The 27,509-nt window shown below is 43.1% G+C and overlaps 3 protein-coding genes across 5 annotated transcripts; 2 read left to right on the forward strand and 1 right to left on the reverse strand.

The window, feature by feature from the left end:
• The first annotated feature begins 273 nt into the window (after positions 1-273).
• Positions 274-16,407, forward strand: LOC110497009 (X-linked retinitis pigmentosa GTPase regulator). Of its 2 annotated transcripts, none has more exons than XM_036982155.1 (17): positions 274-520; positions 3,300-3,425; positions 3,669-3,761; positions 4,178-4,240; positions 5,553-5,711; positions 5,905-6,054; positions 6,254-6,412; positions 6,723-6,878; positions 7,080-7,204; positions 8,982-9,179; positions 10,824-11,016; positions 11,255-11,367; positions 11,471-11,530; positions 15,062-15,220; positions 15,302-15,350; positions 15,487-15,605; positions 15,736-16,407. In XM_036982155.1, the coding sequence occupies exons 1-17, from the start codon at positions 490-492 to the stop codon at positions 15,970-15,972; spliced, it is 2,190 nt and encodes a 729-aa protein (XP_036838050.1). In that variant the 5' UTR covers positions 274-489; the 3' UTR covers positions 15,973-16,407. The 2 variants fall into 2 exon arrangements, with proteins under 2 accessions (XP_036838050.1, XP_036838049.1); XM_036982154.1 differs by having other exon boundaries at positions 276-520; positions 15,481-15,605.
• Positions 16,408-16,578: 171 nt separating this feature from the next.
• LOC110495508 (dynein light chain Tctex-type 3) lies at positions 16,579-20,284 on the forward strand. 2 transcript variants are annotated; one of them, XR_005052485.1, is made up of 6 exons: positions 16,579-16,735; positions 17,074-17,115; positions 17,428-17,551; positions 17,727-17,804; positions 18,250-18,500; positions 18,948-20,284. XR_005052485.1 is itself a non-coding variant. In XM_021570804.2 (5 exons), exons 1-5 carry the CDS (start codon positions 16,712-16,714, stop codon positions 18,324-18,326), a joined length of 345 nt encoding a protein of 114 aa, XP_021426479.2. In that variant the 5' UTR covers positions 16,579-16,711; the 3' UTR covers positions 18,327-20,284. The 2 variants fall into 2 exon arrangements, 1 of the variants encoding a protein (XP_021426479.2); XM_021570804.2 differs by having other exon boundaries at positions 18,250-20,284.
• On the reverse strand, positions 18,603-26,782 carry LOC118936247 (cytochrome b-245 heavy chain-like). Its single transcript, XM_036982156.1, has 13 exons — positions 26,626-26,782; positions 26,437-26,529; positions 25,706-25,816; positions 25,517-25,601; positions 25,242-25,390; positions 23,591-23,772; positions 23,243-23,375; positions 23,057-23,149; positions 22,575-22,828; positions 22,012-22,174; positions 21,329-21,475; positions 20,760-20,884; positions 18,603-20,605 (listed from the first exon to the last, which is right to left on the reverse strand). Exons 1-13 carry the CDS (start codon positions 26,668-26,670, stop codon positions 20,488-20,490), a joined length of 1,698 nt encoding a protein of 565 aa, XP_036838051.1. The 5' UTR covers positions 26,671-26,782; the 3' UTR covers positions 18,603-20,487.
• Between the last annotated feature and the right edge of the window lie 727 nt (positions 26,783-27,509).

The raw sequence follows: 27,509 nt of genomic DNA on the forward strand, positions 1-27,509 counted from the left end.
TTCCTCTGCCCAGGTGTTCCTTACGCCTGCCACATCTTACAACGCCTGGATAGGTTTTTAACATATCAGCTAACAACATCATAATGTTATAGCAATCTGTCAGTCGATGACACAATCGATGACGTTGCACGCAACCATTCGTTGACTAAGGGAACGTACAATAGAAGTTGATCCCTGGGCTGGTTTTCAGTTTACAATATGCCTCCTCCCCTCTGCCCTGCTTCATTCCCCTTCAGATCTGAGACCACTGGATAAATGTAAGCAAAAAGTGAACATTATTTCTGCCATTTGCTTTCAACAGACGCCCCAGATGTGCGAGGGGGACTGAACAAATGACACAGGGGAGGGTGCAACTCGAACAAAATGAAACGCAGCCTTGGTTGCTACAGGTGAAATTTTGTTTACATCCGGGTTGTTTCGAACGAAAACAACACACGTAGAAGCAGCTAACCTTGTGTAGTGTAGTTGCTAAGCCGATTTGACATTACGATGGCAGGGGAGACAGAAGACGAGATACCTGGTAAGATAGCTCGCTATATAGCTAACGTTAACTAATTAACATTATTCACCCTTTTGAAAATGTTTCGGAATGAACATGAAATATATCGCTTGCTAACGTTAGCAAGTGTGCTAGTGTGCTAGCTAACATAAACTATCACGCATGAGCAAAGTAGCCAGGCGAGATAACACTAGTGAAAATTAGCTAACTAGCTGGCAACAAGGGACAACCTCCATGTGCGCCGTTGTTTACGTCTGTCACGGAGAATAATGTCACAGGGAAAAGTTATCAGTATCTTTGATAATGTGGTTAACAGGTAGTAAGCTAGCTAAATTAGCTTCAAGTTGTGTATTGTTTTTGGACTAGATGGGATACAGTTTATATCAGAGTGGACTTTGAGTAGCAGGTTATGATAATTGGGTTAAAGGGCCAGTGCAGCCAACAACGTGATTTCCCAGTCTTTTATTTATATACACTGCTCAAAAAAATAAAGTGAACACTAAAATAACACATCCTAGATCTGAATGAATGAAATATTCTTATTAAATACTTTTTTCTTTACGTAGTTGAATGTGCTGACAACAAAATCACACAAAAATGATCAATGGAAATCAAATTTATCAACCCATGGAGGTCTGGATTTGGAGTCACACTCAAAATTAAAGTGGAAAACCACACTAAAGGCTGATCCAACTTTGATGTAATGTCCTTAAAACAAGTCAAAATGAGGCTCAGTAGTGTGTGTGGCCTCCACGTGCCTGTATGACCTCCCTACAACGCCTGGGCATGCTCCTGATGAGGTGGCGGATGGTCTTCTGAGGGATCTCCTCCCAGACCTGGACTAAAGCATCCGCCATCTCCTGGACAGTATGTGGTGCAACGTGGCGTTGGTGGATGGAGCGAGACATGATGTCCCAGATGTGCTCAATTGGATTCAGGTCTGGGGAACGGGCGGGCCAGTCCATAGCATCAATGCCTTCCTCTTGCAGGAACTGCTGACACACTCCAGCCACATGAGGTCTAGCATTGTCTTGCATTAGGAGGAACCCAGCGCCAACCGCACCAGCATATGGTCTCACAAGGGGTCTGAGGATCTCATCTCGGTACCTAATGGCAGTCAGGCTACCTCTGGCGAGCACATGGAGGGCTGTGCGGCCCCCCAAAGAAATGCCACCCCACACCATGACTGACCCACCGCCAAACCGGTCATGCTGGAGGATGTTACAGGCAGCAGAACGTTCTCCACAGCGTCTCCAGACTCTGTCACGTCTGTCACTTGTGCTCAGTGTGAACCTGCTTTCATCTGTGAAGAGCACAGGGCGCCAGTGGCGAATTTGCCAATCTTGGTGTTCTATGGCAAATGCCAATTGTCCTACACGGTGTTGGGGTGTAAGCACAACCCCCAACTGTGGACGTCGGGCCCTCATACCACCCTCATGGGGTCTGTTTCTGACCGTTTGAGCAGACACATGCACATTTGTGGCCTGCTGGAGGTCATTTTGCAGGGCTCTGGCAGTGCTTCTCCTGCTCCTCCTTGCACAAAGGTGGAGGTAGCGGTCCTGCTGCTGGGTTGTTGCCCTCCTACGGCCTCCTCCACGTCTCCTGATGTACTGGCCTGTCTCCTGGTAGCGCCTCCATGCTCTGGACACTATGCTGACAGACACATCAAACCTTCTTGCCACAGCTCGCATTGATGTGCCATCCTGGATGAGCTGCACTACCTGAGCCACTTGTGTGGGTTGTAGACTCCGTCTCATGCTACCACTAGAGTGAAAGCACCGCCAGCATTCAAAAGTGACCAAAACATCAGCCAGGAAGCATAGGAACTGAGAAGTGGTCTGTGGTCACCACCTGCAGAACCACTCCTTTATTGGAGGTGTCTTGCTAATTGCCTATAATTTCCACTTGTTGTCTATTCCATTTGCACAACAGCATGTGACATTTATTGTCAATCAGTGTTGCTTCCTAAGTGGACAGTTTGATTTCACAGAAGTGTGATTGACTTGGAGTTACATTGCGTTGTTTAAGTGTTCCCTTTAATTTTTTGAGCATTGTTTATATATATATTTCCATACTATGAGGTTGCAATAATAATGTGAAATTGTGGAAATTATGACAATGCCCTTTTAGCTGTTTGAAAAAGCACACTTGTAATTTCAGCCTGCTTTGGTGGGATGGAGTTTTGGGGTAAATTAGTTAAAACACCAATAAGAAAGAGTTCCAAACCTCTGCCAATAACAGCTAGTGTTTTTTCAGTTTTCCCCTCCCCATTCAGACCACACCGACAGTCCTAGTAAAATTGTTTGAGAAATTGCTAGTATTTGCAAACAATTTTTGTTTATTTTTGTCTATTTTAATTGAAAACAATCACATTAAGGTACTTCGTTGTTACCCAGAAATAATTTGATATTAAGATAAAAATAAAATGGCTGTATTGGAACTTTTCGGGCTCCCGAGTGGTGCAGCGGCCTAATGCAATGCATCTTAGTGCAAGAGGCGTCCATACAATCACTGGTTCAAATCCAGGCTCTATCACATCCGGCCGTGATTGGGAGTCTCATAGGGCAGCGCACAATTGGTCCAGCGTTGTACGGGTTTGGCCGGGGTAGGCAGTCATTGTAAATAAGAATTTGTAGTTAACTGACTTGCCTAGTTAAATTTAAAAAATAAAAGGTTGGGTTAGGGTTAGCTAAAATGCATCATTTGACGTCAATTTGTATCCCATCTAGCCATGACTGTGTATTATTAGCCGGCTATCTAGCTGTTTGAAATGTGATCGATGTTGTTTGTGTTCTAACAGAAACGGGAGCAGTCTTCACCTTTGGAAAAAGCAAATTTGCAGATAACGTCCCCAGTAAATTTTGGCTGAAAAATGATGTACCTCTGAAAGTCGCCTGTGGGGATGAGCACACAGCATTGATAACAGGTCAGTGACTGATTACATTTTCAAATTGATGGTAGTGATCAGAGCCATATGAAAATGGGCCTGCAATTCTGAAGAACATGCAACACCTGAAGTAAGATAAAATAATTTGCTAACACACCCTATCACACATTTAAAATAAATGTTTATGCAAATGAAATGCTGCTCAACTGCAGCTTCTATTAGTATTAATGTCGCTGTTCCTGTAGCTTTCTCAAGTGGTTTTATTTATTTATTTTTCAACAGAGAATGGCAAGCTTTTCATGTTTGGCAGTAACAACTGGGGTCAGCTGGGTTTGGGATCAAAGACCATGGTGAACAAGCCCACTTGTGTGAAAGGTGGGTCTAAATTGCTCTCCCTTTGTTTTGGGTCAAAAGCAGTACTCTTTTGTATTGCTGTCATCTCCCCTTGAATGTACTAGACAAGAGGGAGTGGGGGACGACGACAGACAATATAGCTACTGAAATCAAATGTCCAATGATATTTTTCCCCCACAAAATTAGCTGGATTTTCTGTGGCTTAAACTAAGTAATGATGCTGTTGTTTTGTAAATTGTGAATGGGTATACTAGTAGCAGGAGACAAAAGAGAGATTTGTCACTGCTGTAATCCCAATCTGGAGGGGTCTGTAATCTGGAATAATCTAATCTCCCGAGCAGGAGGGCAGCAGAGGAGCGAAAGAGAGGGTTGGCCTGCTATTGTGGCTGATTGCAATCTGAAAATGGGTGTCTTTCTCATTCTTGTTTTTCTCTAAGCTTTGAAGTCTGAAAAGGTGTGGCTTGCAGCCTGTGGAAGAAATCACACTATAGTTTACACTTGTAAGTACACAGTTATGACCACAGGTACAATATAAATGATGACATGTACCAAATTATAATCATATTACTAAGTGAAAGTTGACTCTTTGTGTCCTGCAAGGAGTAGGCCTTTTACAGAGTTTCAGAAGAAAGTTCTTTGTTTCTGGCCATTTTGAGCCTGGAATCGAACCCACATATGTTGCTGCTCCAGATACACAACTAGTCTAAAGAAGGGCAGTTTTATTGCTTCTTTAATCAGAACAACAGTTTTCAGCTGTGCTAACATAATTGCAAAATAGTTTTCTAATGATCAATTAGCCTTTTAAAATGATACTTGAACTTGGATTAGCAAACACAACGTTCCATTGGAACACAGGAGTGATGGTTGCTGATAATGGGCCTCTGTACGCCTATGTAGATATTCCATTAAAAATAATCAATTTCCAGCTACAATAGTCATTTACAACATTAACAATGTCTACACTGTATTTCTGATCAATTTTATGTTATTTTAATGGACAAAAAATGTGCTTTTCTTTCAAAAATGAGGACATTTCTAAGTGACCCCAAGCTTTTGAACGGTAGTGTATATACATACAGACAGACAGACATACAGACAGACAGACAGTTTGGACACACCTACTCATTGCGACTGCACTTGAAGTAACTTCCAAAGTTCTTGACATTTTCTGTCTTTCATGTCTTAAAGTAATGATGGACTATCATTTCGCTTTGCTTATTTGAGCTGTTCTTGCCTTAATATGTACTTTGTCTTTTACAAAATAGGGCCATCTTCTGTATACCACCCATACCGTGTCACAAAACAACTGATTGGCTCAAATGCATTAAGAAGGACATAAATTCCGCAAATAAACTTTTAACAAGGCACACCTGTTAATTGAAATGCATTCCAGGTGACTTCCTCATGAAGCTGGTTGAGAGAATGCCAAGAGTGTGCAAAGCTGTCATCAAGGCAAAGGGTGGCTACTTTGAAGAATCTAAAATAGAAAATATATTTTGATTTTCTTTAACACTTTTTTGGTTACTACATGATTCCATATGTGTTATTTCATGGTGTTGATGTTTTCACTATTATTTTGCAATGTAGAAAATAGTAAAAATAAAGTAAAACCCTTGAATGCATAGGTGTTCTAAAACTTTTGACCTTGTGTGTGTGGTGTATGTGATGTGTGTGTGTGTGTGTGTGTATATATATATATATATATATATATATATTAAACACAGGAAAGTGAAGTTTTGCCTTTAATGTTTTATATTATAATCCTTGTGGTAGTAGAACTGAGACTGATTCATGTATGTGTCCTGTCCACAGCTCGGGGAAACGTGTACTCTACCGGTGGAAACAACGAAGGTCAGCTAGGTCTGGGAGACTGTGAGGAGAGGACAGCCTTCCAATTGGTGGACTTCTTCAGTTCACATGGACCAATCAAAATGCTTGCTGCCGGCTCCAACACCTCTGCTGCCCTCACAGGTAAGACTCTCCCGTTGTAACTCAGAGGTTGTGACTTATAACTATGAGTGTCTTCTGGTTCATATTGATGACAAACATTTTTACTTCATAGACCAGAGTTGCACTAATTTACTATCAACTGTCTATATTTCTGTTGCTCCTCCTCACCTGATTTTTGCTGGAAATAATCACGGTGATGATGTCCTTGTTCTAGAGAGTGGGACGCTGTTCATGTGGGGTGACAACACTGAGGGTCAGATCGGCCTGGGGAAGGAGAGCAGTGCCCTGACCCCCCAGGAGGTCACTGTGGGTCGGCCAGTGGCCTGGGTGTCCTGTGGGTACTACCACTCTGCCTTTGTCACTGGTGAGGGGACAATGGCATAGCCTACTTCAGCACTGTCAGTGTGGCAGGTCACATGATTCCACAACTTTGTAGGAATAGGGAGTTACCCCATTGTGTATGAACATTCTTCTTGGGTTGGTAGAATAACGTATAGATATAGATCTAAAAATAGGTAAATATGTTAATGTAATTAATCAACAGGGAATCTCTTTTGTCACAGTTGACGGGGGCCTGTACACATTTGGGGAGTGCGACAGCGGCAAACTGGGCCTGGCCACGGGTCAGCTCGATGGACACCGCATGCCCCAGCTGGTGAAGGGCATCACAGACCAGGTGACCCAGGTGGCATGTGGAGGCGGGCACACCGTGGCTGTGACAGGTAGGCAGCTTGGTGTCAACCAGTGGACAGTTGACTCTCACAAGGCTGTGGCTTTCAGCATGTCCCATGAACAGGTTTTGGTCCCACTTTGAAAGTGTCCTTAAAATGCTCGTATTTATCCAAATAGTGAAGGTAGGTTGTGTAAAGTCTAAATGCACATTGTTATAAGATTTTGTTGTGCCTGTTTGTGGTTGTGTACTACTTTTCTGTTTTATATGCGTAATGAAACTGTCTGGGGTTTTTCTCTATGGCACAAAGCATCAGGAGATAGTGGCTTAACCATGTAGCGCTGTGTTTCATTTGACTCTAGAGGAGGACCTGTACACCTTTGGCCTGGGTCAGTTTGGTCAGCTGGGCCAGGGGACCTTCATCTTTGAGGCGAGGCTGCCCAGAGCGGTGGATCACTTCAGGAAGGGCCGAGTACGACAGGTGATGTGTGGGGAGAACCACACTGCTGTCATCTCAGGTAAACAGGCTTAGCGGACACAATTTTCACCCCAATTTTCACACAGTTATAATTAAGAAAATGTTACAAAGACATTGTAAATGTGCAAACTTTTATACAACAGTGGTACTAGCATTTTATGGATAAACTCCATTGCCATTTGCCATGATAACATTGCTTGCGTCTATTAAGTTGACTGACATGTAGTTGTCATGGTTTCAGACAATGGTCTTCTCTATACCTTTGGGGACGGGAGACATGGGAAGCTGGGTCTGGGAGAGGAGAACTTCACCAATCAATTCAAGCCCACTCTCTGTCCACGCTTCCTCAAGTACAACGTCCAAGCGGTATGTACAGTTGAAGTCGGAAGTTTACATACACCTTAGCCAAATACATTTAAACTCAGTTTTTCACAATTGCTGACATGTAATCTTAGTAAAAATCCCTGTCTTAGGTCAGTTAGGATCACCACTTTATTCTAAGAATGTGAAATGTCAGAATAATAGTAGAGAGTGATTTATTTCAGCTTTTATTTCTTTCATCACATTTCCAGTGGCTCAGGTTTTACATGCACTCAATTAGTATTTGGTAGCATTGCCTTTAAATTGTTTAACGTGGGCCAAACGTTTCGGGTAGCCTTCCACAAGTTTCCCACAATAAGTTGGGTGAATTTTGGCCCAATCCTCCTGACAGAGCTGGTGGAACTGAGTGAGGTTTGTAGGCCTCCTTGATTGCGCATGCTTTTTCAGTTCTGCCCACAAATTGAGGTTAAGGCTTTGTGATGGCTACTCCAATACCTTGACGTTGTTGTCCTTAAGCCATTTTGCCACAACTTTGGAAGTATGCTTGGGGTCATTGTCCGTTTGGAAGACTCATTTGCGACCAAGCTTTAACTTCCTGACTGATGTCTTGAGATGTTGCTTCAATATATCCACATAATTTTAAATTCCTCATGATGCCATCTATTTTGTGAAGTTCACCAGTCCCTTCTGCAGCAAAGCACCCCCACAACATGATGCTGCCACCCCCGTGCTTCACGGCTGGGATGGTGTTCTTCAGCTTGCAAGCCCCCCCCTTTTTCCTCCAAACATAATAATGGTCATTATGGCCAAACAGTTCTATTTTTGTTTCATCAGACCAGAGGACATTTCTCCAAAAAGTATGATCTTTGTCCCCATGTGCAGTTGCAAACCGTAGTCTGTCTTTTTTTATGGCTATTTTGGAGCAGTGGCTTCTTCCTTGCTGAGCGGACTTTCAGGTTATGTCGATATAGGACTCGTTTTACTGTGGATATAGATACTTTTGTACCTGTTTCCTCCAACATCTTCACAAGGTCCTTTGCTGTTGTTCTGGGATTGATTTGCACTTGTCACACCAAAGTACGTTCATCTCTAGGAGACAGAATGCATGATGCTGCGTGGTCCCAAGGTGTTGGTACTTGCATATTATTGTTTGTACAGATGAACGTGGTACCTTCAGGCATTTGGAAATTGCTCCCAAGGATGAACCAGACTTGTGGAGGTCTTACATTTTTTTTTTCAGAGGTCTTGGCTGATTTCTTTTGATTTTCTCATGATGTAAAGCAAAGATGCAATACATCCACAGGTACACCTCCAATTGACACAAATGACGTCAATTAGCCTATCAGAAGCTTCTAAAGCCATGACATAATTTTCTTGAATTTTCTAAGCTGTTTAAAGGCACAGTCAACTGAGTGTATGTAAACTTCTGACCCACTGGAATTGTGATACAGTGAAATAATGTCTGTAAACAATTGTTGGAAAAATGACCCTTGTCATGCACAAAGTAGATGTCCTTACCAACTTGCCAAAACTATAGTTTGTTAACAAGAAATTTGTGGAGTGGTTGAAATACGAGTTTTAATGCCTCCAACCTAAGTGTGTTAACTTCCGACTTCAACTGTACCTCGTGTTTTCAACTGAAGGCTGAATTGTAATTTGAGAATTTCACTTTGACATCATAGCATGGCTGATGACAAATTTATCTCAAGTTTAGATTTTTCCCTGAAAGCGTAAAAAAGTGATGATTGTTGGACATCCAGTCTTATCTTATAATTTTGTCAAGTGCAAGATTCAGGTCAATTACTTGTTGTCTTTGTTCCAGGTGACATGCGGAGGTTGCCACATGCTGGTTCTAGCCAAGCCCAGAGACAAGAGCTGTCAGGAAGTGACTCTGGAGGAGAATGATGTCACAGAGGACTACGTGGAGAAGTCCTACACAGAGCTCTTAGGGGACACCCTAACCTCCACCCCTGCTATCCTGAACAGTAGCCTCTCTGCCCGGGTCAGGAGGAGAGAGAGGGTGGGTACTGGCCTGGGGGTCCACACATGTAAAAGTGGGAGTGTTGGGAGTCTCAACATCCAGTCCCTGAACCGCCACATGTCCCTGGGATGATGCGGTCTAGTTCCTCAGATAGTTGTCTGAAACTATTGAGTCAGTGTTAGTTTTAATGTTAGCGGCCTGGTTCTCTAAGGAGATCCCTAACTAGACGTCCTTCACCTTTTAGCACTGTCAACAAGGAGCCTAATTATGGGCCTAACAGGTAGTGGAGATGAATAACAACATGGAGCCTAATCATGGGCCTAACAAGTAGTGGATATAAGTAACAACCTGGAGCCTAATCATGGGCCTAACAAGTAGTGGATATAAGTAACAACCTGGAGCCCAATCATGGGCCTAACAAGTAGTAGATATAAGTAACAATCTGGAGCCTAATCATGGGCCTAACAAGTAGTGGATATGAGTAACAACCTGGAGCCTAATCATGGGCCTAACAAGTAGTGGAGATGAATAACAACATGGAGCCTAATCATGGGCCTAACAAGTAGTGGATATAAGTAACAACCTGGAGCCTAATCATGGGCCTAACAAGTAGTGGATATAAGTAACAACCTGGAGCCTAATCATGGGCCTAACAAGTAGTGGATATAAGTAACAACCTGGAGCCTAATTATGGGCCTAACAAGTAGTGGAGATGAATACCAACATGGAGCCTAATCATGGGCCTAATAAGTAGTGGATATAAGTAACAACCTGGAGCCTAATTATGGGCCTAACAGGTAGTGGAGATGAATAACAACATGGAGCCTAATCATGGGCCTAACAAGTAGTGGATATAAGTAACAACCTGGAGCCTAATCATGGGCCTAACAAGTAGTGGATATAAGTAACAACCTGGAGCCTAATTATGGGCCTAACAAGTAGTGGAGATGAATAACAACATGGAGCCTAATCATGGGCCTAATAAGTAGTGGATATAAGTAACAACCTGGAGCCTAATTATGGGCCTAACAGGTAGTGGAGATGAATAACAACATGGAGCCTAATCATGGGCCTAACAAGTAGTGGATATAAGTAACAACATGGAGCATAATCATGGGCCTAACAAGTAGTGGAGATGAATAACAACATGGAGCCTAATCATGGGCCTAACAAGTAGTGGATATAAGTAACAACATGGAGCATAATCATGGGCCTAACAAGTAGTGGATATAAGTAACAACATTGGGCCTAACAAGTAGTGGATATAAGTAACAACCTGGAGCCTAATCATGGGCCTAACAAGTAGTGGAGATGAATAACAACATGGAGCCTAATCATGGGCCTAACAAGTAGTGGATATAAGTAACAACCTGGAGCCTAATCATGGGCCTAACAAGTAGTGGATATAAGTAATAACCTGGAGCCTAATCATGGGCCTAACAAGTAGTGGATATAAGTAACAACCTGGAGCCTAATCATGGGCCTAACAAGTAGTGGATATAAGTAACAACATGGAGCATAATCATGGGCCTAACAAGTAGTGGATATAAGTAACAACATTGGGCCTAACAAGTAGTGGAGATAAGTAACAACATGGAGCCTAATCATGGGCCTAACAAGTAGTGGATATAAGTAAGCTAGCTAAGCTAACACAGCTAACTAACCCTGTGTTCTCTGTTTCAGGAGCGTTCCCCGGAGCAGTTTGGGTTCATGTTCCGGACCCTGCCCCCCCTGACGTCCGGACACCTCAATACCTCCGCACCCCTGCCCGTGTCCAGCCAGACCATCCCCTCCAGTCTGCCCCCCAAGGAGCTAACCAACAGAAAGGTGCACAACGGCATTCACCAACACAGGAGCACTGGGTCTAACAAGAAGGGTATCTACACTGAACTACATTGCATTACATTACATTGCAGGCATATCTGTTTCGATTGTTGAACTATTTAGAAAACACACATATTCCTTGGTGAAGCATTGCATTTTCAACAGCTAGCATGGTCCCTTTTCATTATCACATCACAATGCAACTGTTCACATTTCTCCTAACTTCTCTTGAGCCTACATATTCTTTTTTAAGAAGTGAAAAGATTCTTGTGATATTTTGTTGTTGGCAGAAAAGAGGTCAGCTGAGAAGGGAAGGGATGAGGGAGACAGCAGCACTGTGGAGAACATGATGGACAACGAGAGTGTTAAAGATCTGGGAGACACCACGGACTTCCTCAACATGGTGAGTCACCAACTCTGACCCAATTCTGTTCTGTACATTCTGTGGAGCTTTCATACAGAAGTTATCACAAAGGTCCTGTACACAAGTCTCTTCTTTGTGGCAGACTCATGTGATGAAAATGGACCCCAGTGACAAGACGTTGACGTTGTCCCCTGTACAGAAGGTAAGATGCACACACAGCATAACTGTCAACTAAGGAGTTTTCTTATTATGATCAAGCAGCCTCTGCGCACCGACCAGCAAGCTCCTTGCAAAATTACTCGGCACTATCAATATGTCTTCCTGAACAAGGGACGGTCTGACTGAGGAACTCAGGGACATACACTTTCATTTACGTCACGCTAGCCATTCTGCTTCCCTGTACCATTTACAGTGACTATCTACCATCTGCCTGTGTTTTTCTTTCAGCGTTGAGCTCTATTGAGTTCTTCACTCTGTTTTCTCTGCATGTTTACTATTTTCCTCTAACTCTTTCATATTTTCTTCATCCTCTGCTTCCTGGCGCTGGTGATAGAGGAAGGGTAAGCTTGTGAAAGGGCATGGTAAGGCTGAGGAACAGCCAGAACTCTGTACCCCTAGGAGGGTGGATCCCACCCCGTGGGGGGCACTGCCCGCAGAGCTGCTGAGGAGCTCCAGTGACAGGTCTCTGGTGGTAGAGAAGAGACCGCGCCACAGGGCTGCCCAGGGCAAAGGCAGTGGCAAGGAGAACCTCGTTGTGGCTCTGGAGGCGATAAAGCCTGCTGAGCCGAAGGCTGGCCCTGCCAAGCCATCCAGCATAGGGGACATTAGCACGGCCAAGTCCAAACCCTGTCCGTCCGCACAGAAAAAACAACTGTTAGCAGTTGAGAGAAAAGTGAGGGAGAGATTTGTTGTGGATTCTAAGGCAATCCAAATAAAGGGCACAGCCAAAGGTCAAAGTTCAGAGGTCAAAAATACTATCTTAGAGGTCAACTCTATATTTACAAAGGTGAAAAGTCAACATGTAGCTGTTAGGAGGACACCAGATAGAAAGAGTGGCAGACATTCACAAGGCCTTAAGCTAACGGATGCACTGCCTGTGGACAAGACAACTGAACCAGACCTGGTGTCTGAAGTGCCACAAAAAACGACGAATGAAAATACAGAAAGAGAAAAGAGCAAACCCAAGACTGACCCACCTGAACAGACACCGCTGCGCAGCTTACTGACCGGAGTGTCCTCTCTGGGGTCAGGTGTGGGGCTAGTGACAGCCGGACAGTTTGGTTCTCCCTCAGACAGTGAGTCAGTCCGGAGTCAGAGCAGGGCCCAGAGGTTCAGCAGACAGAGTGCTGAGGACGCCCAGTCTTCCTGGAGCCAGTCATCTGCATCCATGGCCTCCGAACCAGGAGGGAAGAGAACAGCAGTCCGCATCAACATCATCCCCGCCCAGGGGAGCTCTGATCAGGGGGTGGAGGAGGAGCAATGCAGGTCCTACTCTGGTCCCCCAGACAACAGAGAACAGGAGGAGAGGAGAGGGGAGGAGAGTGGAGACGAGACAGGGAGCAGCGACGATCAGACACCGGCCAAGCAGGAGAGTGAGGGTGAAGAGGAAGAGAGTGAGGGAGGGGTTGGAATGAGGAGGGCAGAAAGTGGGGGTGGAAAAGAAGTGGCCAAGAGCCGTGATGAGGTGACAGATGAGGAAAACAGTGAGGATGATGACACGGTGAAGGTAGAGGGGGAGGATGGAGGGATCTCTGAATTAGAGGAGGAGAGCGAGGGAGGAGATGAGCCATGTAAGACTGAAACAGATCAGGGAGACGAAAGTGAGTTAGAGGATGCAGAGAAAGAGGAGCGTGGACTGGAGGAAGAGGAGGAGGGTGACGGGACAAGTAGCCCAGTGGGAGAAGAGGGAGAGAGTGTAGGAGAGGAGGAGGAGGAGGAAGAGGAGGAAGAAGGGGGTGGAGAGAGCAAGGAGGAGGAAGAGAGTGGGGAAGTATCGCATAGTGACACTGAGAGCAAGAGTAAGGAATCCAATTATGAAGAGGAGGATGAAGAAGATGGAGAGAAAGAGGAAGAAGGTGAGGATGAAAGTGTAGGATCTGTAGAGGAGGAAGATGAGAATGAGGCAGGCAGTGGAACAGAGGCAGAGGAGGAAGGAGATGAAGAGAGCAGTACTGCAGAGGAGAGGGAAGAAGAGGATAAGAGTGAAGAGGAGGATGAAGAAGAAGAAGCCGGAGAGGAGGATGAGAGTGAAGATGATGAGGAAGAAGAAGAACCTGTAGATGAGGAGGAGAGTGTAGATGAGGAAGAAGCTGGAGAGGAGGAGAGTGAAGATGATGATGATGAAGAAGAAGAAAAACCTGGAGAGGAGGAGGAGAGTGAAGATGAGGAAGAAGCTGGAGAGGAGGAGAGTGATGATGAGGAAGAAGAAGAACCTGGAGAGGAGGAGGAGAGTGAAGGTGAGGAAGAAGAAGGAAAAGAGGAGGAGAAAGAAGAAAATTAAGCCAGAGAGGAGGAGGAGGAGGAGAGTAAACATGAGGAGGAGGAAGAAGAGGTGGTTGACAAAGGAAAAGCTAATGAAGGCCAGGAGAGTCATCAGAATGCTGCGGCCAGACGTAACGGGTCCAAACAGAGGTCAGGGAAAGGGGAAGAGTTCTGGGACAATGTTTTACCTCAGTACCTCAATCTCAAATGATAGCCCTATCTGTTCTGTTCCAAACCAGTGCTGTCTGTCAACTTCTCTCAGGAACACTCTTAATTGAGCATTTTAATGCCTTTTTTCAACCCATACCTTTTTGTATAACTAGATTTTTCTCCTACTGTTTTTATTCACGACTTCCATTTTGTTTTACTGTATATCAACTGCCTTTACAGTCTCACTGTTTTTATTCACGACTTCCATTTTGTTTTACTGTATATCAACTGCCTTTACAGTCTCACTGTTTTTATTCACGACTTCCATTTTGTTTTACTGTATATCAACGGCCTTTACAGTCTCACTGTTTTTATTCACGACTTCCATTTTGTTTTACTGTATATCAACTGCCTTTACAGTCTCACTGTTTTTATTCACGACTTCCATTTTGTTTTACTGTATCAACTGAATGTCCACAGCCTTGTCTTTCAATCTCCTTGTATAGTCCTTTACCATTTTACATGGCAGTTAAGATTTGATGCTAAAATGCTTTTTTTAAATACCCCTTTCAACTTTGTTCTTCTGTAAAGACAATTTACTAATAGTAGCTACTATTTTCCAGGCATGCCCTCCAACGATTTTGTTAAAAAAAAATTTTATCATGATTTGTTTGATATAATGAATATTACAGAATAGTTTTATTTATGTTTAAATAAATATTTGTTGTTCTAAAACTATCAAAATCAGTGTCAAGAACTAGTCCCACCACGTATGATATCATTTGTGTTGAACACATTCTCTACACATGAATGCATTGTGCTGTTTGCATGAAACTGTTCCAGTGGCAGGTGGGATCCCTTTTCTTCCTTTATCCCTGTCTGTAATCCCTTAGCTCCCTGTTGTGACTCCACTATCCATATCCAATGTGAAGCTCCCACCTCTAGTCTTCCTCACATCTCTTTAGTTCCGACTCTCCCTCGTGTGTGTGTGTGTGTGTGCACCAGTGTGCAGTTTCTCCCCTGACTAAGTTGTATCTGTTACCTAACTTACTATCGCTTGTTTTAACCAGTCTGCCCCACTCATTCTCATCCCTTTTTGCAGGATTTAAGAGCTGAAGAGGGGGAAGGACATAAGGATGATGAAGAAGAAGAAGAAGAAGAGAAGGAGGAGAACAACAAAGCAGAGGAGAAAGAGAAATCTGAGGACATGGAGGGACAATCATTACAGGGTCAGAGCCAGTCCACAGCAGAACCCCTCCAGGTACGCTACCCTACCGATGACCCTAATCTACAGATCTAGGACCTGTATGTTAACTTCTAAAACAGAATTCCCTCTTTCTAGGGACCAGAGGGTGTGAAAGAAGAAACTCTCCCAGACGGTGCGCAGAAAGGTGAGCATAGAAGAGATGTTCTGAAATGTCTGACAAACAGGTGAACTTTGTCTTGAACTATTTATGTGGTTGATGCTTTACTGTTTCTGTACTACGGGTGGATGGATTATCATGAAGTGTCTGTGTATAGTTGCAGAGGACTCAGGTCAGCCCAGTCCTTTGGCTCCGACAGAGGAGAGCTCTGCATCCAGCACTCAGCTGCAGAATCCAACAACAGAGGAGAAACCCAAGAACCAACCAAGGACCAACAGAAAGGTATAACAGAAAGTCATTGGAACAAAGAGGCATAAGCTAAACAACAGAACACCAGGTCATAAAGCTATGTGATTGTCAGTGATTGAGTAGGTCAGATCTCACTGTGTTCTCTCCTCTCTACGGCCCTCAGCTGTTGCTGTTCAAACGCCTGTCCTCCTCCAAAGCCAAGCAGACAGAGGACAGTGCGGAAGCCCCAGCAGAGGGCACCGGCATGGGGGAGCTGCCTGCCAGTGCCAAGGGTCCCTCTGCAGGGCTGGAGAACAGAGATCCATCAGAGACCAGCGCTAGTGGTGCCCAGCCCCCTCTGAGAGCACCCTCGGACTCTGGTGGTAGAGGTGCCCGCTCTACCACCTGCACCCTACTGTGACACCACTCATTGGGTGTTGGAGAACTGGACTGGCAGCGCCAACAACCAATAAACCCTTGAAGAGGATGCACATTGACTGTACACAACAAACAACCACTCCACTTTGAACACTAGCGAACTTCTCACAAAGTGACCTATTTATTGACATTCAGTTCCCATACTTCCCATATACGAAACATGTATTATAAATGTGTATACTTGTATTTAACGTGCACAAAAATGACTTTAATTAACCACAGTGTGTTTTGATCGTGTTTTTATAACGTAGTTGTGTGTTATAAACTGTGAGGATATACTATTTATTGCTGACTGAAATATCCCAAATGCACAATTGCACTTTAAATGTAACCTTATTGTGTGTTTTTCAGGGAAATATGACATCTGTGTGTGTTCTGATATGTTATTTTCATCATCTCATAAACCGTTTGAACTTGGTGCTGGTGTGACAATCATCTCATGATTTGGATACTAGTAAAACAACTTTATGTAAAAGCTTTGATACTTTTTCACTTTAATGCAACGAGATTGCTGGAAAGCACCGTCCTCTTTAATCCTGTGTTATTCTAAGGCTCGCCCGCTAGGTGGCAGTGTTCACAGAACCTCAGGTCATTTCTTGGGGCTGTGACCTGCTTCCCTCCACTCGTTAACCACCTGTGACGGCAAACAGGAAATCTCAAACATTTATCAACCAGATTTTCACTGGAAAACAGCTATTTCTATCACTTTTAAGAAGGCGAGAATGGAGGAATTTTCTGGGGAAGAGGTACTGAATATGCTACCAACTATTTCGTTGCTATACTCTTGAGTATGAAATCTAAAATGTAGATAGCTAACTGGCTGGCACAAAAACGCCTGTTAGCTAGCCGAGTTATCTTCTTAGCTAGCCAAATAGCCATACAATTACAGTGGAAAAGACAACTAGCTAGATACTGTTTAAAGTTTAAACCACCTAGACGATCTCTGCGTTACATCATTTACTTAACTACCTTGATATTACTGCATTTCAGTTTTAGTCCTAGAGTTTTGACCATTCTAACTGCAGTGAAAGGTGTGATGAGTTGAAGAGATGCCAGTGCAAGTCTGACTCATCATTGTTTCTAGGGCTCTTTCAACTCTGAAGAGGCCAGTAACTCCGTGAAAGAGGTAACAACTATCTATTGATTCAGCATCAATACGTTTGAATAACCAAATGGGAATATGGATTTTGAAATATAGATTTAGCTAGCTATTACTTAGTGTAAATTGACAGTGCGGTATCATGTGAAACCGTATCCAGCCTCGCAGTCTGTTTGTCCCCTGATTACTCAAGACAAACGCTCATATCCCCAATATAGACGTGACTCTGTATACAGCACTGTTCACATCAGGTCCCATGCTCCCCACATGCCTAAAGGGGCCAGCCTTTTCAGATGTGTGTGTGTGTGTGTGTCTGTGTCCAAACTGTCTGTCTTTCAGTGTATTCAGAGTATCATTGGAGAAGAGAGCTACAGACAGGACACTGTGAACCAGTGGACAGCCAAGATTGTGGAGCAAGCCCTCACCCTGCTGGTCAAACAGACTAAGTCATACAAGTACATTGGTATGGCTGCCTTCATCTCCTATTGCACACAGACTTGTTAATTTTACTGTAAATCCAGCATGCAAACTTATTGTATGGTGCCAAAGGTGAAAAATATGTGAAAAAACACAATTGCTTACTGATATTTTGTTAACGATGATCATAATTTGACCCCTGCCTGTTCCTCTCTCTACAGTTAGCTGTGCTGTCATGCAGAAGAGTGGTGCTGGTCTCCACACAGCTAACTCCTGCTACTGGGACACTGTTACTGATGGTAAGATAACATCCACCACTGCTCAGTTCAAAGGGTTTCCTAGTTACAAATTCTTACACCAGATAATGATATTTAACCAAAGATTTTTGGTATCTATTACTGGGAGTTACAGGTTAAGTACTGTTTGGTAGCACAGAGACTTTTCGAACAACCTTAAGTTGGCAATACTTCATTCTTTATTCAGCCAAACATGTATATTATGAAATGTCCAGTGGCAGGTGGTGTTTTAATTTAGAAAATTATTATTTAAAAAAAAGTTTTACTCCATGAATTAATCGTCAATATGTATGCCGCCATCTTGTCTATCTCAAATCTTCTTTCATTCATCATGACATGCGGCACTTTGGGGTGGAACCACATGTCTCTTCACTAAACCAGCCCTCCCCAGCTGCCTAGGAAACATTGCTTATCAAACTGACTCATGCACTCTGTTCCTTTCTCTCAGGGAGCTGCACAGTGAAATGGGAAAACCGCACCATGTACTGTGTGGTCAGTGTGTTTGCTGTGGCCTTAACCCCCTAGACCAGGACCAACTCTGATACTGCTTATAGAAGGTGCAATGCTTCACCCATCCTGCAGGGGAGGTATTCAGTAATCAGTAGCTCACTGTACATTCTATGCTGAATGGGACAAGCAGCGATACGGCTATAGATGTGGTAAAGGGGTCAATGGAACTCGACCAAAACAATGGAAATGCGTGTAGGAAAGATCCCGACTCTCCTAATTGCCCTCCAGAAAAATGTGGTTATTTGTATATTTGACAAGACATGTTCATGTCATCAAGAGTCACATTTTTAATGTCACATGCACAAGTACAGTGAAATGCCTTTATTGCAAACTCAAAACCCAACAATGCAATAATCAAAAACAATGTAATACTAGAAGAAAAACCGACTGACGACCACTACTGACTTCTGTATGCTAGCTATGCTACCAGCTTATAGGAATGGGAGTTAGCATTTAGCGGTCACTTCTTCTAAACCTGAAAAGGGACAACTTCTAAATGTTATGCAGTGAAAACAGCCAAATATATCCAAATCAAACTTTAGTAACCACATTGTGGGCCCGTTACAATACATCAATCATGACGGATTTGACAAATATTTACTTTGTTAGATCAGATTTGTTGAATGTGCCCCGATCCTGCGTCCTTCAATCCCCACGGTCTGCGTTCCATTGACCTATTTACTGCATCTAGTGAAATGCTCTGGATGGGCTGAAATGCTGTCTACCCGGAAGACACTTTATTCATTGACTTTAAATGCATCAGTTGAAATCTTCCTATTATGACAGCTTGGCTTCAAAGCTGCTACCTTACGATACCAATGTTCCAACTATAATGTTGGCTTTACTTATAATGAATAAGTCATTATTTTGGTGGGTGCTTATATTTGTCCTGTTGTCCCACTTCCTTGGTATAGGGTGAGGAAAAGCAGTGTTTATTATGTACATTATTTTACATCACAGATGAACTTGCTTTAGGAAATGTTATGTAAACCGATCACAGGATAGTGTATACAGACACGATTTCAAGTTGCAATCATTGTTTTAAACAAATGAAGAATAAAAGAACAAGTTCCATAGAAATAGTAATATGCCTGTAATTTTGTGGGGTGGAAGGTGCCATCAATAGACTGTAGGACCCATAGCTGAATGTCATTAAATGTTCAAATTAAACCTTTTTATGATGTCTGTGTATAACTTATATCAAGCAGCACAAATACAACACCATGCAGATCCATAGGTATTTAACAACTCTAGCCAAGGGTTATCACAATACTTTATGCAGTCTAGTTGATCAGCCACACGCTGCAAGACTTTTCCTCACCAGCACTTTAGGTTTATTTGATTGACCTCAGTAAAAAGAGACGCTGAACTCCCACACGAACACACATAGGACTGACTCAGTGTCTGTGTGTTCACTGGTAGCTGAAATGTATCACTCACTTGGCCAGCCTACAGAAACTCTCAGCTGCTATTGAGTCCAGCAGGAGAAGCTGCAGCTGGGATAACTAGAATATCACATCCCAAACAGCTTTTTGTTGCTGCTCATTTTCATTTTAGACAAACGTTTGCTGTACCTACACACTGAAGAAAGCTGCAAAGGCAAAATGTCTGGTAGACTATCCCTGGTGCAGTGAAAATAAAATATTATTTTAAATGAAGTAAGCTTTATGCATATTATTTTGCTTATACAAACTTGTAAAAACAACACCAGAAACAGGAGGAAGTGGAACTAGAGAGTTTTGACACTAGAGTTTCTGTGTTTGCATGTTGTATTGCAGAACAAGAATAACGTTCTGGCCTCTGGTAAATGCGGGTAGGTTTGGGAATTTCTTCACAGATTTGTGCAAGAAACCTATTGTGAAATGTCACTGAGGAGGGGTGTAGAAGGTCATGATCATTAGAACAGTGAAGTTTGCTTCCATTTTTGTTGCTATGATCTGATAAACTTGTGTGAGATAAGGGAACTTAAGTTTTTTAAAAAAATGTGATTCACCCAAAGAATCCATAAAAAAATCATTGATTGTTTATGCTGGGGATAACAACACAACAGTTTAGGAATGTGAAACAGCTTACAAGCCAGAGGATACTCTGGGTCTGGGCAATATTGAAAGCTAACTTTGATAAAGTAGGAATAATGCTATTGCCTCATTGGTGCTCTTGGAGGGGTGTTGGGGTCTCAGAAGTTTTCCTTGTTGAAGATGAACTTGACGCCAGCCTCAGAGTGAGACAGGCACTGCTTCTCCAAGACGTCAGCCAGCTGGGTGGGACCGCACAGGAACACTCCTACTTTTTTCCTGGACACACACACATTAATTACGAATAGTCTACAAGTTGTGAACTATACATGTAACACATTTTACAATTTGAGTACATCTAACTCGTGTGTCTCTGGAATATGCCATTTCTGTTGGCTGTAATTTGGATTAGAAGAGGCTGAAAGGCACTCACTCTGGATGCTTTGTCCCAATAGTAGTAAACTCATTGTCCCAGTTAGGTTTCCCATACAGAGTCTTCTGCTTCAGCCCTGTGATAGGGTCATTCTCTGCCTCATGGTGAACTCTGAAGTGAGCAGCCTTTTGTAAAAAAAATAATCACTTTTTGAGATTCATTTTGTGATTATGCATTGTCCCACTCTCATCTATGGGCAATAGTTATTCAGTTTGAGACAACGCAGATTTTTTTAGCTTTCATCCTTGTACATACAACATAAATATGTGTGTGTTAGTACTGTGTATCTGTACATTGGTGTGTCTTCTGAAAAGCAGGGGCACAACTTTCTCTGGGGACGGGGAGAGGACCACATTCTGAAATTGCATTTTTGTCCCCACAGTTTTATCATTGAAATGTGATACAAAATGTGGCAAAGGTGTGCTTTAGGACCATGCGGACATCTCCGAGCGGTCAGGTAGGCTGTTTGGAGTGTTTTTTCCGACTGGATCTTTTTTTTTTTTTTTAAGATGTCTCCCCCACTTCTAAAACCAAAGTTGCGCCCCTGCTGAAAAGTGTGGTGTGCTGACCTCGGTCTCTTTCCAGCGGGTCAGGTAGATGTTGTAGCTGAGGAAGTCCACCATGCCTTTCTCTGTCATCTGTCCCTCCAGAGACTGCAGCAGGTCAGCAAACCACTCAAACGCCTGGGTCTCAGGACACAGCCAATAGAAGTAGATCTGGCATCGAGGAGATGGAAGAAAGATTGTCCGTTTCACATATTGGACAAAACAAAGCTCTGAGGAAGGCCTTGAGGCCGCAGCGTGAAGCTTAATAAAGAGCAGTGATACTATCAAGAGCAGTGATACTATCAAGAGCAGTGATACTATCAAGAGCAGTGATACTATCAAGAGCAGTGATACTATCAAGAGCAGTGTGCGGGTTTCTCCTTTTTCCTCATCTTATTCAACTGTTACCGTGCACCTGCAACAAAGATAGCTCAGATGTGCGAGTGCCCTTTTGAATTTTGAATCACAAATTGGACATATAACAAGAAGTAAAGAGCAGCCTAAAAGAATGATGTAAACGTTGAAAATAAATGAACATTGCACTCATAGCAGTGAGATTTTCTCTCACTTGATGAAATGAAATAGAAAGCAAATCACAATGCAATGAAGAACATTTTAGTTGAAACATTGGTGGAATGAAATGGGGAAGTACCCTACACTGCAATTTAGAAAGACAATAAACCAGACAGACAGAGCCCCTCTCTCACCTTCTTGGTGAAGACGTTCTGGTTCTCCTGGATGTGTTTGTACCACACTGACTTGAGGACGGAGGCGAAGGGGGTGACCCCGATGCCAGCACCCACCAGCATGACCACCTCATAGCCGAACACGTCCTCACTGGCCGTACCAAACGGGCCATCTATCGCCATTCTGCATCCAAGGAGAGAGTTACAGTCATATAACAGTTTAATAGTCTTCTAATTACATGTATATGATAAACACATGAAAGAATCTAATATACTGGATACTTTCTGGTTAAACAATTACACAATGTTGCGATTATTGTAATGTACCACTGCTGAAAACCACGTTTCCTCTCTTGTGGCACTTCCCCTCACCGTTATTTCACAGTAAAAAGAAAACACTACAACCCCATCGTCACGTTCTAAATGACAGCCCACTAACTACACTACGATGTCAACTAGGGACATGAAGTGCAGAAATAGCAGTACAAAAACCTAATTGACATTCAACCTAATGGATATTTAACCGAAGATTAGTTAAGGGGACGGGGTCGTAGAAAATGTTAGCTCTGCATTCAAGCACGTACTTGGGCAGTTTCCATGCCTCCTGGGTCTCGTTCTTGTCCCCCCCGCAGGCCTCGTACAGGCCCTGTGTCCAGTCGCCCACGATACGGATGTGGACGCTGAAGTGATCCTCCTCGGGGGCGGAGGTGAGGGTGAAGGGATGCCACTCCAGCTGGGAGACGCAGGGACACTGCATGAAGACGTACTGGCCGACCTCCATCCTGAAGCCCTTCCTCTTCATCTGGAGCTCCAGGGTCTTGGACGGGTGCATCACCACCTGGAGAGGAGAAGGATGGGAGAAAAACAAGATGGAGGCCAAAAGAGACAACTAACTGTTGGATGAGTAGACGTGAACTGCATAGTGCATGATTCTGGTTCTTGGCCAGGGCTGCCTTCTAACAAGGACGACTGTCTCAATCACACTGGCTTTAAATCTAAAAGAAATTGTCCGTTAGAGAAATTGCCTGTTGGGAGTGTACAAGCTGTCTTGAAGGACAGTACTGACCTTGGTGATGACCACCTTCTGTTGGGAGCGGTAGAATCGGACCAGTCTCTCACACACATACAAGATCATAGGCCCCACCACCCACTTCCATGTCTGAAGAGGAAACCGACAGAGAAAATGTTCTTTACAAAAAAGAAGCAGCACACTTAAGTCATGTAAAAAAAAAAACGAGCCGTCATAGCTCACCATAGGAGGGTTCCCAGCAAACTCTGGCTTAGGGCAGAAGGTCCCGTTCTTTCCCCATGACTCAAACTGATCTGCACACTGCGATGGCTTGTTCTCCAGGAGACTTGTAGCGGTCTGCCCTCGGACAATTCGCCTGTGGCAAACCGTTTTAGAGAGATTTAAAATAAAACGGTAGGGCTTTACCTGCAGGTATAATGCTTTTATTACTTGTTATAAGCATGTATGAACCCTTTTAATATCTTAAAATGAGGCTAATAATATGTTATGTCTCTGTAGGTAAATGTTCAACTGACTCAAACGGGGTAATATGGAGAAACAATGAATGTGCACACATTTTAACTGACTCACCCAAAGCCGTGGAAGACGAGTCCGATGAAGAAGATGATGAAGAGGTGATGGGTGTACCAGAAAACCTCGAAGTATGACCTGCGGATGACCTCCATGGATGATGTAATGATGAGGATGAGGGCCAAGGTGATGACCACGCCCGTTAACCCCGCGATGGTAGTGAACATCACTATGGTTGGGTTCTGACCCAATCAGAGAAGGGGGATTTCAGAGAAATGCAGTCATGTTGTTGCCTCGGAGGGAGTGTGGAGGCTGTGTTTGGGACTATCTGCTCAACCTATTTAGGGAAGTCGGTAATGTTCAGAAATGCTTCCTTCTGACTTAGCATAATGAACTTGCTTTAATATTACAAGAAGTGGGACATTTGCTGACCATTTTACGATCTGTTTTAGTCATATATTATGTCTCTCTGTTCAGAGGAGGCAGCCAATGAGTAATGAAGGAGTCATAGTGTGTTATGGGCTGAAAAACATAGAAATACATTATCATTCTATTCATTCTATTTCTATGCTGGGAGATTCCTCTCTGTCATAATCTGCTATCAATTGTCAACATTATGTCCTTGGTCAGAACTGACCTCTTGACATAGCTACATTAAATACAGAATACTCTGTAACACTTTATGCATTCCTAAAGCCTTTATAGCACTACATAAGACATTAGAACGTGTCCTAGGCAGTTATTAACATAATGAACACAGTGTCCTAGGCAGTTATAAACATAATGAACACAGTGTCCTAGGCAGTGACAGACATAATGAACAATGTGTCCTAGGCAGTTATAATCATAATGAACACAGTGACCTAGGCAGTCATAAACATAATGAACACAGTGTCCTAGGCAGTGACAGACATAATGAACACAGTGTCCTCGGCAGTCATAGACATAATGAACAATGTGTCCTAGGCAGTGACAGACATAATGAACAATGTGTCCTAGGCAGTCATAGACATAATGAACAATGTGTCCTAGGCAGTGACAGACATAATGAACAATGTGTCCTAGGCAGTGACAGACATAATGAACAATGTGTCCTAGGCAGTTATAATCATAATGAACACAGTGACCTAGGTAGTCATAGACATAATGAACACAGTGTCCTAGGCAGTGACAGACATAATGAACAATGTGTCCTAGGCAGTTATAAACATAATGAACACAGTGTCCTAGGCAGTCATAGACATAATGAACAATGTGTCCTAGGCAGTGACAGACATAATGAACACAGTGTCCTCGGCAGTCATAGACATAATGAACAATGTGTCCTAGGCAGTTATAATCATAATGAACACAGTGACCTAGGCAGTCATAGACATAATGAACACAGTGTCCTAGGTAGTCATAGACATAATGAACACAGTGTCCTAGGCAGTTATAAACATAATGAACACAGTGTCCTAGGCAGTGACAGACATAATGAACAATGTGTCCTCGGCAGTCATAGACATAATGAACAATGTGTCCTAGGCAGTCATAGACATAATGAACACAGTGTCCTAGGCAGTGACAGACATAATGAACACAGTGTCCTAGGTAGTCATAGACATAATGAACACAGTGTCCTAGGCAGTTATAAACATAATGAACACAGTGTCCTAGGTAGTCATAGACATAATGAACAATGAAAATCTGTAGCTAATAGAATACTCACGGTCTGGTCAGTCCTGATGGGGTTTAGGTAGGAGGCATTGTCTCCGGTGCCAATCTGGGACAGCACAAAGGGCAGAGAGCTGCTGTTCCTGTACAGCTGGGCTCCCATGAACCACTCAAAGTTAAACAGGTGGGCGATGATGTGGACCGCTAGGCAAGGACAAAGGCAAAGTAAAGATTACAATCTGTACAGAGACATGTGTTTGATGAACAATGAAGACGAATTAAGACAATCAAAGGCAAATGTAAAGCAAACTAAGTGAGTGAGTAGGGTACCTGTGTGAAATGCTATCATGTAAGCTACCAGCTTGTGAAAGGTGATGTTTCTGTCCAGTTGTCGAGCAGCTGTGCGACTGCAACACTGAACGTGTAGGAAAAGTTAGAAAAAATGTGATACAGCTATTATTTATAGATGACTGCCCACACAGATTTGAATTAAATAGGGTCGGGGTGTGTCTGTGTTACCTGAATGGAGCCGCGCAGGAAGGACAGAAGGTTCCGGCAGACTGGCAGCAGAATAAGCATACAGTTAAAGTTGAGACAGGCTGCAGGAGCCCTGGCCCAGGAGAGGGCATCCTGAGGGGAGTGATAGTAGGGTTAGATAGAGAGGGGGAGAGGGAGAGGAAGTGGGAATAATTCGTCGAACACCACCATTTTTACAGTTTGAATCTGTTTTGTTTTTCTTCTGGTTACTGGTTACAATTGAAAGGGGCCCTCGGGGACTGAGCAGGAGTGAGAGGGGCGCAGAGTAAAGTACAGACTCAGTTTCACTTCTGGTCATTGCTACTTTTAGTTTAGCCACCTGGGCTTCCTGTGAGGAACACGTAGTCAGTCATTCACACAGCTGTAACCACAGAGTAAAGATATCACATCAACTTGTGATTCCTCTTTTGTTTCAATCTCTGTCAGACAAGAGGGGTTAGGCATAATATGGACTACACATATTCAATATGAATGACCTACTAACTGTACAATATACATGTAAATATAAAATCAAATAAGGATAAAGGTCTATGTGTTAAATATGTAATACAGCAGGCCCTGCTGACAGATGACAACAGTTGGCCAGAGGCCAGCACTTCATATTTGGTTCTGGGTTGCCAAGATGTCTAATACACTAAGAGCAGAGTATGAAATCTTAAACTGACCTCCATTTCTTAAATAGAAAATCTAAGGACTTTGGTTCTCAAACTTACCCCAAGAAGGACCCGTGTGTAGAACCATCTCTCAGTCAGGAAGTTCATGTAGAACTGGACAAACAGGTAAGCGTTGATTCCCAGCCATACCAGCTAAAACAGACCCAATTCACCTGGTTAGATCAGTAGGACATTACACCCCAAAACAGAAATGTGGAGTAATTATAGAATTTAATTTGACAGACTTACAATGACAAAGACCGAAAGTCCCTCGTTGGCAGCAAAGTTGCCCATGGTGAAATTATGATTGAGTGTGTGTGTGTGTGTGTTTGAGAGAGAGAGAGAGAGAGTGAAAAGTGGAAGGGGGACAGTGATGTGCTGAGTTATATAGACTAGAGACCAGGACATGTGGTTTCCACCACTACCCCTGTGAGTGAGGGTGCATCTCAATAGTCTAATGCTGCTTCCTCTTTTCTTCTCAACTTCCTCATCTGCACTGATCTGAAAATAAAGCAAAGGTGAAAGCAACATGGTGATTACCTTCATCAGGTATTTGCTTTAACCTGTCCAACTCTATCCAACGACATATATGCAGACCCACTGGGCACAGACGTCAATTCAACATCTATTCCACTTTGGTTCATTGAAATGACATGGAAACAGCGTTGATTCAACCAGTGTGTGCCTAGTAGGGATGAAGGAAAGGAGGAAAGGAAAGGAAGCCACTTCAGTATGAGATGCACCCATACTGCATGCTATTTCATTAGGGAAGTACATGTAGCAACCTCTTTTGTCATCCCCAGGTATTGCACCATGACAGTATTTTATTTCTTTATTTGACCATCGGCTGGACCGCTTTCTCTTCCAAACGGAAGTCATCTCTCCATGGCGACACAGTGACTTTTATGCAGCAGAAGTGAATGATTTCCACAGGAGAAGTGAAATCTCTAATCAACTTGTATGTAGTTTTTCATTAAAAAAAACAAGTATATATTTAAATGTGTATGTAATGTATGTAAATATATAAAATATGAAAGACAAACTAAACCTATATCAGATAATGATGTCTAGTCATTATGCCTAACTAGTTTGATTGCATTGCTTTTTCAGTCAGACTAAGTGAAAATATCATG

This window comes from Oncorhynchus mykiss, chromosome 7 (genome assembly GCF_013265735.2).
Source record: "Oncorhynchus mykiss isolate Arlee chromosome 7, USDA_OmykA_1.1, whole genome shotgun sequence".
In the NCBI taxonomy this organism is placed as follows: Eukaryota; Metazoa; Chordata; class Actinopteri; order Salmoniformes; family Salmonidae; genus Oncorhynchus; species Oncorhynchus mykiss.